At 45.0% G+C, this 12,925-nt stretch overlaps 1 protein-coding gene across 4 annotated transcripts in view; it reads left to right on the forward strand.

The window, feature by feature from the left end:
* FN1 (fibronectin 1) overlaps positions 1-9,327 on the forward strand; it is a 54,581-nt gene extending 45,254 nt beyond the window's left edge. For all 4 annotated transcript variants that reach the window (XM_075027907.1, XM_075027908.1, XM_075027909.1 and 1 more), the window contains 12 exons: positions 237-324; positions 514-690; positions 821-910; positions 1,126-1,305; positions 1,852-1,941; positions 2,801-3,267; positions 3,793-3,931; positions 5,374-5,538; positions 6,783-6,908; positions 7,513-7,619; positions 7,926-8,036; positions 8,486-9,327. In XM_075027907.1, the coding sequence (XP_074884008.1) occupies positions 237-324; positions 514-690; positions 821-910; positions 1,126-1,305; positions 1,852-1,941; positions 2,801-3,267; positions 3,793-3,931; positions 5,374-5,538; positions 6,783-6,908; positions 7,513-7,619; positions 7,926-8,036; positions 8,486-8,560 (1,815 nt within the window). In that variant the 3' untranslated portion in view covers positions 8,561-9,327. The remainder of the gene's footprint in view (positions 1-236; positions 325-513; positions 691-820; positions 911-1,125; positions 1,306-1,851; positions 1,942-2,800; positions 3,268-3,792; positions 3,932-5,373; positions 5,539-6,782; positions 6,909-7,512; positions 7,620-7,925; positions 8,037-8,485) is intronic.
* Positions 9,328-12,925: the final 3,598 nt, after the last annotated feature.

The following is a 12,925-nucleotide window of genomic DNA, read 5'->3' on the forward strand; positions in this document are numbered from 1 at the left end:
TGCACATGTGCACTACTAGTATTATCAGGGTCCATGTCTACTCATATTACAGCTGGAAATAGTTAGAATTAACATGTCAGTCCTTTACTGATTTGAGTTATTTTAAGGTTTCAGTAAGTTACTTCAGTAACTGATGACCCAAGAAATGTGGCTCCACCAAACACCGAACGAGGGCAGGAGTATTTCCCACTGTGCCGGGTCCTTCTCATAACATGGTATAACTTTGTCCATTCTAGGTAGCAACCAAGTATGAAGTGAGCGTGTATGCCCTGAAGGACTCTCTGACCAGCCGACCAGCCCAGGGGGTGGTCACCACTCTTGAAAGTAAGTAGTGATCCTCCACAAATGACCAATTAGTTTTGTGATGGATGCAGAGACCCAGAGGCAGAGCTCTTACTCTGTCTCAAAAGCTATGATCTATACAAAGCTCCATCAAAGGCCTTCACAAATGCTTAGCTGGTAAGATTCACAATCCCCACAGTACTGACAAGAGACCTTTTCCTTCTGGTGCAGATGTTAGTCCCCCTCGCAGGGCCCGCGTGACAGATGCCACCGAGACAACCATCACCATTACCTGGAGAACCAAGACTGAGACCATCACTGGCTTCCAAATTGATGCCATCCCAGCGAGTGGCCAGAACCCCATTCAAAGGACTATCAGCCCTGATGTTAGGACTTACATTATTACTGGTAAGTGAGGTGCTTCTGTAAGTGCAGGAGCTTCCAGGGTCATATCAGAAGGTACACTAAAAGACATTCTGATGCCCTTTTTAGATGGCTTCCTCAATTAGCTAACATTTATGTTTCAACTTCATTTTAGGCTTGCAACCTGGCAATGACTACAAGATCTACCTTTACACTCTGAACGAGAATGCACGCAGTTCCCCAGTAGTGATTGATGCCTCCACTGGTAATGATCTTGTCTGATTTTTCTGCTCATGCTAACACAGTAATTACATATGGTCAGGCAGAAGTTGTCTATATCTGATCACGTATAATATTTACTATGACTTGCAGCAATATGGTTTACTACTGAGTTTGAGAAGGGCATCAGATGATGCAGTTCAGGTAAAGAATATGCTTGCCTTTACTGCATTTGACTTGTTTCCTTTTGTTTTCACCTAGCTATCGATGCTCCTTCTAACCTGCGCTTCCTTACAACCACAAGCAACTCCCTCCTGGCTACCTGGCAGCCTCCACGAGCCAAGATCACAGGCTACATCATCAGATATGAGAAACCTGGCTCACCAGCCAAGGAGGTTCTGCCTCGCCCTCGGCCCAGCACCACCGAGGCTACTATTACTGGTACCTGTCTCTGTTTTGTTGGGGAGCTCTTCACCTGAAACACTTAAATTTGAAGAGAGAGGGGGAAGGCCTAATTGTAAATTGTTTGATGGTCAGCTAAGAGAAAGACAAAATTTTGTTCCTTTAATGACGGACAGCAGTTTTATAAGCACACCTGTCCTACAGACACAATACACTTCACTAATCCGATCAACCATCAAATTTGAACAATCCATAGATGTTTGTTTCCACTGCCACCACAACTATCATCCATTCAAGGAAAAAAGCCGATGACTCTGGCACCTCATCAGTCACACATTTTGAAGATTTGTTATGTTTCATGCTTGCAGCGTCCATGATCCCAGCTGCCATGGTCAGATTTCAAACTCGCTTTGAGGAGCAGGAGGCTGGACTCTTTGTACTGTCCTGAAAACCTCAGATCCAAAATGCACATACCCATACTATCGCCATACCCGCCTCTCATTCTGCCTTAGATCCCACACATAATCATAAAAGAAAAGCAGCTTTTAAGCTTATGATAGCTTTATGTCCTTCCTCCCTCCTTAGGTTTGGAACCAGGAACTGAATACACCATCTACATCATTGCTGTGAAGAACAATCAAAAAAGTGAACCCCTGATTGGCAGAAAAAGGACAGGTAAAACAAAGCTCTGGATTGTTGTGTGCCAATAGGAGATTATGTCTTCCACTTGAAGAATACAATCTCAGGACTGAAATAATTTATTATTTTATTCAAAATATCCTGTTATTTAAAATATCCTGTTCATACCACTCAGCCACACCTTTTTTATGAGTCAAATAGGCTTTGTAAGGAGGTTTTCCTTTCTAGGATGCAGTAGGTAAGATTCTGAAGTTACATTAATCACATATAGCTGTGTTTGAACGCTAAGAACAGAACAACATGCATGGTGCTTGATTCTTGCCTGGGTACCTAACTGATAATTAAATTAGGGTTAACATTCACATTTCCGTCTAGCACATGATGGCATCAAAGGTGGAATCTATTCATTTGTTGCCCATTGAATTTCTCTTACTTTCACACTCCACAGTGTGACATTGAGATACCTGTAGCAAGCAAAATATCAGCTGTATATCCAAATGTGATCAAGGAGCTAGTTTCTTACTGCACACCAGTGATTTTTCTTAAACTGATAACCTGTGAATATCTCTTGTAATAATTTCTTCTCAATTTGAGCAGTGGTGGCTTCTTTGGGTTGCAGTGTTCAAAACTTTTGCTCAGCTGTATGAAATTTTCATTCCAACACACTTCTTACGCCTATGTATGAAAGATATACATATATTTATATAGTATATAAATATATATATAGAGAGAAATTACCTCCGCAATCACGAGGTCATAAAAAGTGTGTTGCATCTTGGGATGATTGCTAATCTTTGATGCTTGGAGCGGTGTACAGCATCCACTCTAGGTGTTTAATATACCATTGTTAATTTGCCACGCTCTGCTTTATGGCTTCTAACCTTTCTTTGGCTAGATGAGCTTCCCACGTTGATTACCAGACCGCACCCCAACCAACCCGACATTCTCGACGTACCTTCCATTGATGAGGGGACCCCTTACCTCACAAACAATAGGTATGACAATGGAAACGGTATCCAACTTCCAGGCACCTCTGGGCACCCGCAGACAATAGGACACCAGGGTCAACAAGTCTTCTTTGAGGAGCATGGCTACAGACGGCCTGTACCCACTACAGCAACTCCCCTTAGGCCAGGGTCGAGGCGGCAACCACCAAATGTAGATGAAGCAATTGAAATCCCTGGGTACCAAGTGCCTATCATAGTTGAACCTTCATACCCTCACTCCCGTGGGCCCAGGCGCAACGACAGCACAGGTCAAGAAGCTCTTTCTCAAACAACCATCTCTTGGAGGCCGTTGCTGGAGAGCTCTGAATACATCATCTCATGTCAGCCAGTCAGCCAGGATGAAGATACTCTGCAGGTAACTGAACGGTCTTAGCAGAGGAATGGTGTTAGCCTCACCTGTGGCAGTAGATGTCTCTTGGGAGTCTTTACTGTGTTAAGGGAGTGACAGTTGGAGTTGGCTTAAAGTTGTACTAACATGTAGCTGAGAGCAGGATAAATGCCTCCTTCCTTTCCTTCATGGAGAAGGCTACAGGATAAAATTGCTAAAACAGAAAGCCCTTGACATGCTGTCAGTATCAACATTTCACCAGGGAAGGGGGCAGTCAGGGAGATGATTGGGAGTTTCAAAGACTGAGGTGCTGCTTCTCCAAGTCAAAAGACTCCCTTAGCTCCTCTCCTTTTGTCTCCCTTGTTTCTCTGAAATGGCAGTAATAATATATCCCTCATGAACCATAGTCCAGAGTAGTCAAGTTTAACTTGGTATTGTTTGAAGTTCTCAGAATGTCTAAGGGGAATGGGCTGGCTCCATCAAGGTGTAGAGCATAGAAGTCAGTCTATCACTCTTCCCTTTCCAGTGACTTCGCATTGCCTTTTGTTGCAGTTCAGGGTTCCTGGCACTTCCTCCAGTGCTACGCTCACTGGTCTTACAAGAGGGGCCACCTACAACATCATAGTGGAAGCCCTGAAAGATCACCGGAGACAAAAGGTGCTGGAGGAGGTAGTCACAGTTGGCAATGCTGGTAAGTAAAAGCTTTATGGAGTCTAGGTGAACCTGTGCTGTCCCTGACTCATCTTGCTTACTCAAGGCAACCTACGTGGTGCCCAGGCTTGAGAATAGTTCAGAAAGGAAACTTCTCCTGACAAGGAGAGTTCACAGCAGGGCACTGGGACGAGTGATTTGTGAAGTCCACTGGTTTTGGATAACTGACATGCTGATGGTGTGACTGGAGCTGTTCTGTTGTCTAATCATGAAGAACGTGCTTTGAGGCTGCATACACTTGTCTAGGGTCAGTGCCCGAGAGAGCAAGAGATCTGGTACATACTGCTCTCAAAGAATGTCTGGGATGACAGTGGTGTTGCAGATTCCTGCCCAGCAGCAAAGATCTCCTGTCACAGTAACACATCATACTTAAGGGAAGGTGCTGGTGGCCAGCTTAACTGCTCTGTCAGTCATTTGCCACTGCTTCTGTGCTGGTTATCCAGCAGCACTGCTAGATCATCCTAAAGGTCTGGCAGCAGGGCAGGCTGCCTGCAGAGATGCTGATTAAGCACAAACAGGCAGCACTTACAAGCCACGTGACCAACCACAAGTACTTGTGGTCCAAGACAGCACTTGCCACAGCTGGAAAGCCCAGAGCCCACATGCACCCTGTGGGGCCTGGGCTCTGCTTTTAGCAGCACAAGCGTCTGGTCCACAACTCTTTCTCTCCCTCCATCTCTTGTGTGTGTTTTGAGGTCAAAAAGAAGAGGAGGACAGGATGGGAGAAGAGGAAATGAAGAGTTAAGGTTTACTTTGGCCACCCATTAAGCCTTTCCATGCAGCCTCCTACTGCCCCCACCTCCCTGGGAAATAAGGCTGTTTCTCCCCTTCCAGCACCCCAATTGCCTTATGTCTGTCATAGACTGAACCGAGGGCATTAACTCTTGACCCTGATCAGCACACACCAAACTGGTGGTTGTAAAACACCCACCTTCCAATCAAGGCACACCCCTAAGGTGGAAATCAGTCTGTCCAACAGCATGGTCTGGTCTCATTCTCCCATTCCCCTGCCATGAGCTTGAATCTGAAGTGCCCCCAAAAAGTGCACACACAGCTACCAACTTCTTGCTGTTCCCCAGCATCTCACAGCACGTTTCTCTTAAAAATAGGATAAGTCAGGTTGTTGCTTTCCAGCAGCAAATGTGAAAACTCACACTTGTTTGAAACTTGGCAAATCAAAATGAAAATGGCTTTCATGTCAGGTTTTTTTATCATTCAACTGCTCTGACACATGCAAATGGAAAATAAATCACAGGGCGTCTGGACTGCTGACAGAACCATCAAGTATATGCCCATGGGGTAGCTCCATTACTGCCAGGATATTGTAAGAAAAAATTTTAAAAAGCATGTATTCAGTGAAAATCATTCTGTCTTTCACTAGTTCCTATTGCTGTGTGTGATGACTGTTTCTTTTCGTTCCAGTGTCTGAAGGACTAAACCAGCCAGCTGACGACACCTGCTTTGATACTTACACTGGCTCCTTCTATTCCATTGGCGAGGAATGGGAGCGGTTATCTGAAACAGGCTTTAAACTCTGGTGCCAGTGTTTAGGCTTTGGCAGTGGTCATTTCAGATGTGATTCTTCTAGTGAGTAGCTTGCTTTTGACCATCCCTGTCTCCAAGCTCCCTGAGCACTAATGGCATGTTTGACAGAACCAATGTCATCCAAACATGATGCAAATGAATGCAGGCTCTTAAGTTTTTAAACCAAAACAGTGTTTTGCATCATGAGAAGTGATGGAAAACTTTGGTTGCTTCTGAGCTGTGCAGCTTATCTAGTATTGCCATTCACTGCATCAGCAACAATCAATATTCTATTGATACGTAATGACTTTTTCACCAAAGTTAAATGTTTGTTTTATTTTCCCTACCCTTGCTGGGTATGTCTAGGTAATGTGTAAAAGTGAGATAGGCAAGATGCCTATGTGACAGCATCTGAGTAGCCATTTAAGAGGACAGCTCTGAATACTGAATTATGGTTGAATCTTCAACTCCTATTATACACATCATTGCAGTGGGCCAGACAGAACTTGTGTGGATTTCAGGGTATTACAGCATCTGTTCTGCATTGCAGACAGCCTTTGCAAAGCATCTTGTGGAACCAGTTTTCTAATTTTTTTAGCTGTTCTTTGAAGCTCTGTCAAGCAGGCAACACCTCTGCTGGGGCACTAACTTTTATTCTTTACAGGACTGTGGTTTACATGGAAGAGTATCAAACTTCACATAAGGGAACGGAACAAAAGTCTGTGATTGAGTGCTTTAACACAGCACATATCCAACTAATTTAAATTGTGCTTTTAAATTGTGGATTAAGCTGAGCAAAGAGGGTATTTCTGCAATTTGCATAGACTCAGAGGAGTGACTGCAGGGAAGACACTTGTTCTACAGGATTAATATTTATATTTCATCTTTGATACACATGGCTTACCCATTGTGTTTTTCAGTCTCTGTGATACAGTTTTACTGGGTATTTGCTCAAAAAAGAGCATTTAAAATATTTTTCTCTCCCTTCCTGCCCCACGTCTATTAAATTCTCTTTCATTTCTCTTCTTCTCCCCCTCCCCACTCTTTGTCACATCCTACTTACTCTTTTCCTAAGAGCCTCTAGCCATTTCCTAGAGCTGTAACAGTCCTCAGCAGTTAAAAGCTGCAGGAGCTGAATCCATTTCCAGCAGGAACCCATTTCCTCTGTGGGACTTACATGAGCTGGAAAGATTCTTTCTCCTGCCTCTCTCTGGGTTCCTGAGACAACACCAAGCTGTTCTCCTCCTGCTATATCGCTGCAGCGTAGGGGATAACTCCTGCTTCTCTTGTTCCTCTGCCTTCTCCAGAGTGGTGCCACGATAATGGTGTAAACTACAAGATCGGGGAGAAGTGGGACAGGCAGGGGGAGAATGGCCAGGTGATGAGCTGCACCTGCCTTGGAAATGGAAAAGGAGAATTCAAGTGTGAACCTCGTAAGTCTCCTTCTGATGTTAATTTCATTGAGCTCCCATTCAGGAAGTTTCAGCATCTCGGGGCATTCCCATTAACGTCCTGCTGTGGGGGCAAGCAGAGTATCAGTGTGCCTGATTCAGGTTTTGGAGGCTGAACTAGTGACAGATTGAACCTGTTCTCACAGGAGCTGAAGGCATAAAACTCACATTCCCATTCTTAAAAAGAAGAAAATGCTCTTTTGTTAGCTAAGGTCACAGCACACTCAGCATCTGTCTGCCTTTGGCCCTGGAGCCACACAAGAGGGACATGTCACTGCACTAAGTGGTGTAGATTACCCTAATCAGTAACAAAGGACTTTTCTGCAGGGCCTGTCACCTGAAGATCCTCTAGGCTTTACACTATGGACTAAAGTGCATTGCTCTTGTCACACAAATACCCTCATGTTTGAGTTTAAAGCTGGAGAGCTATAAAAATGACTGATGTTCCCCCTGCCAGTCAGTGAGCCTCCAGTCAAACAGGGAGAGCTCACTGGCCAGAGGCTCCTGTTCTGATCGCCAAGCTGCTCTGAGAATGCTTAAAGCCAAGCACAGGCCGTGCAACTGAGCTCTTCTTGTTCCTCCACAGATGAGACCACGTGTTATGATGATGGGAAAATGTACCAAGTTGGAGAGCAGTGGCAGAAGGAGTACTTTGGGGCCATCTGCTCCTGCACTTGTTACGGAGGACAGCAGGTAAGCAGGAGGGACTTGGCATGCTGAACACAGGGAATGAAGAGAGGAGGGCTGTGCTGGAGACTGCTGGGTTTCAGGTCAGATGGTGTCTAATGCGTGGCCAAAACAAGCCCATAGAAGAAGAAAAATAATTAGTAGGAGAGCTTAAGTACTTGCAGGGACTTGGAGTCAGGGCCTGCATGGTATAAAATGGGCATAACCTCACTGGTGTTGGTGGAACTGTACCCACATGTGTGGATACTGGCAGCCCCTTGGCCATCCGCATCAGCGGGGTCTGACCGGTGCATGCACCTTCTGTTTCTCCAGGGCTGGCGTTGTGACAACTGCCGCAGACCCAGCGTGGAGGTGGCCCCTGAAGGCTCTGCTGGCCACACCTATACACAGTTTACACAGAGATATCACCAGGCCACAAACACTGTGAGTACACTTTCCTTCTCTGCCCTCCCTTAGCTGAGAGTCCGGTCTATGGCACAGATATGTGGGGGTCTGTACAGGGCTCGAGGGATAAGAGCAGCGTGTAGCTTTCTGCTTGGTCAGAAGTGCATGATAGCCACTGATCCAGCAAACCACCACTCTGCACAGCACAGAATAGACACTTGAGCTCATGCTTCCACACACAGTGTTCAGTACCACACTCACATCAGCGGGACTTCTTGTGCTGGGATGTGCCTGCATGCTCTGGCTGAGGCGGTAGTGCATGTAGCAATTTCCTAGTGCTCACTTGCTGCTGAAAACCAGCTGTGTGCTTTGTGCTGAGAAAGCTGAACAGCTACTGGGGCTGGCAACAATTCTCAGCCCAAACCACACCACAGAAGTGTCCGTCCTTACAGGACAGAGCGCTAACTGCTTTCCTTCCCTCCTGACAGAACGTCAACTGCCCAATTGAGTGTTTCATGCCCCTAGATGTACAGGCAGACACACAACATCCACGGGGAAAGTAACATCCAGCAAGACTTCTTGCGGCCATGGCAACAGACAAACCAAAGTATAAATACCTATGTGCCACGATTACCATCCAAACTGGAGTGATGCTAGCAAAACTGCATCTTTTGAGAATGGCCCTCCTGCTCTGGAGCCATTTTCCCAGCTTAAGCTCAACTCACAGCTTCTCCAAGCGCCACTCTTGGAGTGTTTCAGACTTTTCTCACAATTGATAGCGATTGTCTTGTTTTTGCTCAAAGTGTTGAATACTAGTCAGTATTTTCAAATTTAAAGAAAAAAAGGGAGAAGATGCTAAATCACAAATTGGTGAGGGATCAAAATATTAAGGGGGAGGGAGGGTGTAGAAATTAAAGGCTCCCATGCTATGCCAAGAACATTTGAGTACAACATTACTGATGTTTAGCAATAGGAAAGTCCACCAAACACTTCTGCTTTCACATAAGCGTGCAGCCAGCAATAAGATAGGAACAGTAAATCCAATCACTGTGATATTTAAAATATGCACAGTCCTAATTCTTTCTCAATGATCCTAGTATTTTTTCTAGCTGTATCTTTATATCTTATACCGTTATTTATCAGTTTTGTTCCCCTGACCTTCAAGTGTTTTTATATGGGAATAAAATGTATTGAAGACACTTAGTATGCAGTTGACGAAGAGGAATTTGGTGTAATTATGATCAGTGATTATTTTTATACTGTAAGTGCCAAAGCTTTACTACTGTGGAAAAGAAAAAACAACTCTTTTAATAAAAAGATTTACAAACCAGACATGTAGTTTTAAGTGATTCTCTTTACTACCATGGAATCTAGGATGAAGATTATTATTCTGAGCTGGAGTAACATTGCCTTGAAACAAGATGGAACAAACATCTCAATGAAGCATGAAGTAAACCTTCAAGAGAATATATGTAGAGCAGTTTGTTAATTAAAGACTTCCAGCTGCACCCCCTGCCCCAGTAGAGCGCAGAGACACTCTGAGTATGTATGCCATGCTGCAGGAGGCAGAGGCTTGCTTTGCAGGGAATAGGTGGAGGAGAGAAAGCGGGGAGGGAAAGGAAAATACTTCCTGCTTTGGACATTAACTGAGGTAAAGAGATGGTCCTCAATGCAGCCAGACACTTAAATACCTAGAATCAACTATGCTTTCAGTGTTTGAGTTGCCAAAATTAGCAAGGCCATCCACACCTGTGAAGTTGGATGTGTTCAAAGCTTAACTGCAGTGACTCCCCCACAAGTCCAAATGGCTGCTGGGTCTCTGAGACCCTGCTCCGTGCCTTGCCCCTGGGGAAGACCACAGTTCACCCCTCTCTGCAGTGGAGGATAACTAACTTAGCTGTGACGATCTAAAGAGGGGCTATCACAGCCTTCTTTCAACTCTCAGCTATTCCATCTCTATTTGCAACATGGTAAATTCAAATAAAGTCTGGAACTGAGCCTGTTTAGGTCCTAGTGAGCAAGCTCTCAGGCACTGCTGCAACAACATCATAGAAATCCTTCCCTTAACCCCTGCAGAAAGTCTCACAAAATGGAGGGGGACGGATAGCACCTGGGCCTATGTCCACATGTTACAGGCAAAGACAGCTTTCAAGTCTACTGTGCTGCTACCTCATGGGGTGGGGAGGGAGGTAAATGAAATTCTCCTCAAAACCTTTTTTAAAACAAAGCCAGTCTTGGTTACAATGAACAAAGTTAGCAGTACGTCCCTTTAGCTTGCGCTGCCACCGCTGCAAAAACCTGTACAGCATTTGTAAATACTGAAAGGTTCTGTCATGATTCCTCAGGCCGCATTCCTCCTTGCTACAAAAGCACTGTATCACTCAAGTCAGTGGCTTTCTCTGGATTGAATAAAGCATAGCATGAAAATAGAATTTGGCTTCTTGACATGAGACACACATAACAGTTGTTTTCACAGATTGCTAGCTATAGAGCAACCAAAACATTTACAAATGGTAAAACGATTGCAGCAGAAATCAGTTAGATCCACCAATGTTCAAGAGCCAAACGAGTACCTAAAATACATGAGAACTAAAAATGGCATAGACACAGAATACTTGCCTAATAAACCAGGTTTCTATTAAGTTGTCCTTCCCACATGAGGGTTGTCTACTGGTTTCCATCAATTGCAAAGATCCCTACTTAGTCACTTTGCCACTAATTCACTTCAGAGACACAAAGGAATTGCCCAGCTGAACAGTAGTCACAGTCCACCTATCTCCTCACTCTAACATCACATCACTTGTAAGAGCAACACCTCTTCCTTCCCCACAGTAAGCATTATAGGATAAAATTATTTAAACAGTGCATTTGCCTAAGAAGTTCTCTGTAGAGGTTTGTCCATGCCTTAAAGCAGGAGGGTTTACATTGCTGATAATTTCTGTTGAACGTTTACTACTATAATGCTGGGTATTCTGTCATTCAGCTAAAGCTTTTATTTTCAGTTACATTTGAAAACCACTAGCAGAGCACAGCATAGAGGCAGTAGAAACTTGTGAGATCCAAAGCATCAACCACAAGCCTTTCCTTTTAGAAATAATCAATCAGCAACAAAAGGAACCAAGGTTTTTGAAGGTTCCCATGCTTCACCCAGGCCGTACTGCATAAAGCAGCAACCAAACAGCCGCTGGACATCAAAACACAGGCTCGATTTATATCTGTGATCCACCTGAGCACAAAGATCAACTAAGGTCCAACCCAAGTTACCTTCAAGGCAGGGTCAGCTGCCCAGGTGGGGATGAAGGGAGCATCTGCCCCTGTTAGCAGGGAGCTTTCAGACGCTCTGGGCTCCCAAACAGAGCACTTGCAGTTATGCCAAGCCCAGTGGCATTTAAGACCTTGGCTGTTTGAGAAGTGGAGGTGCATCTCCACATGGTTGCCTTCTCAGCTAACTCAGAGCTTCTGTTAGAGCACAGGAACAACCAGAGCCAGGACTCTCTACTCCAGGGAGGCGCCCCTTGGTGGCTGATGCAAAAAAAAAAAAAAAAAAAAAAAAAAAAGAAAACAAATCCTCTGTACTGACTGCAAAGGCTGAGAATGATTCCTCCCTGCTCTCCGTTTACTTCCACACTTTTGGGAGCTGCTGTTCTGCCAGCACAAGACCAGCCAGGGGCAAGGCACCATACGGTGATGGTGCAAAACAGAGCCTGTCAGCAGCCTACTCTTCAAAAAACATCAACTGAAGGGAGCAGACCTAACTCCCTGTGAGAAGAGACATGTCCTTTCCTGTGGGAAACAGATACTAAGCAGAGCTACACAGTTCACTTTTAATTATTGTAAATATCAAAGGGAGAAGTCATTCATTGAACTAGCAGATCAGCATACCTCATAAAGAACCCTTATGGACCAAGGAAGCCCTTTCTTACAAAGAATTACTCATCTGGCCTGCTGCCCTGGGGGAAGGCTCACAGCTCTTAAGCCTGACTGTCAGCAGGGACTTACTACCAGCAGGGACTGGATCCCCCTTTCAGGGCACCTCCCAGCAGTTTAGAAACAGCAGCTTGTGATCCAACCTCATACAGCAGCAGCTGGAGCCCTTGCTTCCAGACCTGCAGCCTCCTACAAGGACACCCATGGCTCTGCACCCAAAACAGGAGGCGGTCAAGTGCCTGAGCTTCACACAATGACAATTCCCTTCAAGGGGAAGGCTTCAGGCTAGTTGAAATTGTCACCGCAGCCGGCATGACAAGCAACCCTGGGAGGGCATTCCTGTGAGGTCACCCCACACCTGGAACTAGACCAGAGCTTTTCACCAGCCTTTAGTCCGACAAGTGAGGCAGGGTAGTCAAGGTCACTGCTTGGGACATGGGACTCTTAGGTGCAATTCCCCAATTCTGTATGACTCCTTTAACCTTACCATAGGCACAACAGGAGGCAAAAGCATCCCTCTACAGATGCTGTGTATGTAGAAGACTGCAAGCTCCTCAGCACAAGTAACACAGCAGACAGGCCCCAGATGATAGGTATCACCTTAGTTAGACATTTACTAGCATCTCATGCAGAGATCTCATCTGGAAGATTAGTACCTATTAACTTCCATCAGTAGATTAAACAGTGCCCCAAGGACAGCAAACAAAGGGTAAATGATAAGCAGGAATACACAAGAACAGGAGCTGCCAGATGCTTATTACCAGTCTCTATTTTAGCCGAGGCTTTAGAAGAGGCAGGTAAAGAACAGGCTAACGGATTCCTGAGAGAACCTCACAGTATGGTATGTACCAGTTACAGTCAAAACAGCATGACAGAAAAGACATGTAAGGAGGAAGAGAACGGTGGAAGAAAAGAGTCCAAAACCCAACTTCTAAAGTATAAGCTAATAAAAACAGGGAAGACTCCAAACAGTGGCAATCTATCAGAAGCAATGGCACAGA

Source organism: Buteo buteo, chromosome 5 (genome assembly GCF_964188355.1).
Source record: "Buteo buteo chromosome 5, bButBut1.hap1.1, whole genome shotgun sequence".
NCBI lineage: Eukaryota > Metazoa > Chordata > Aves > Accipitriformes > Accipitridae > Buteo > Buteo buteo.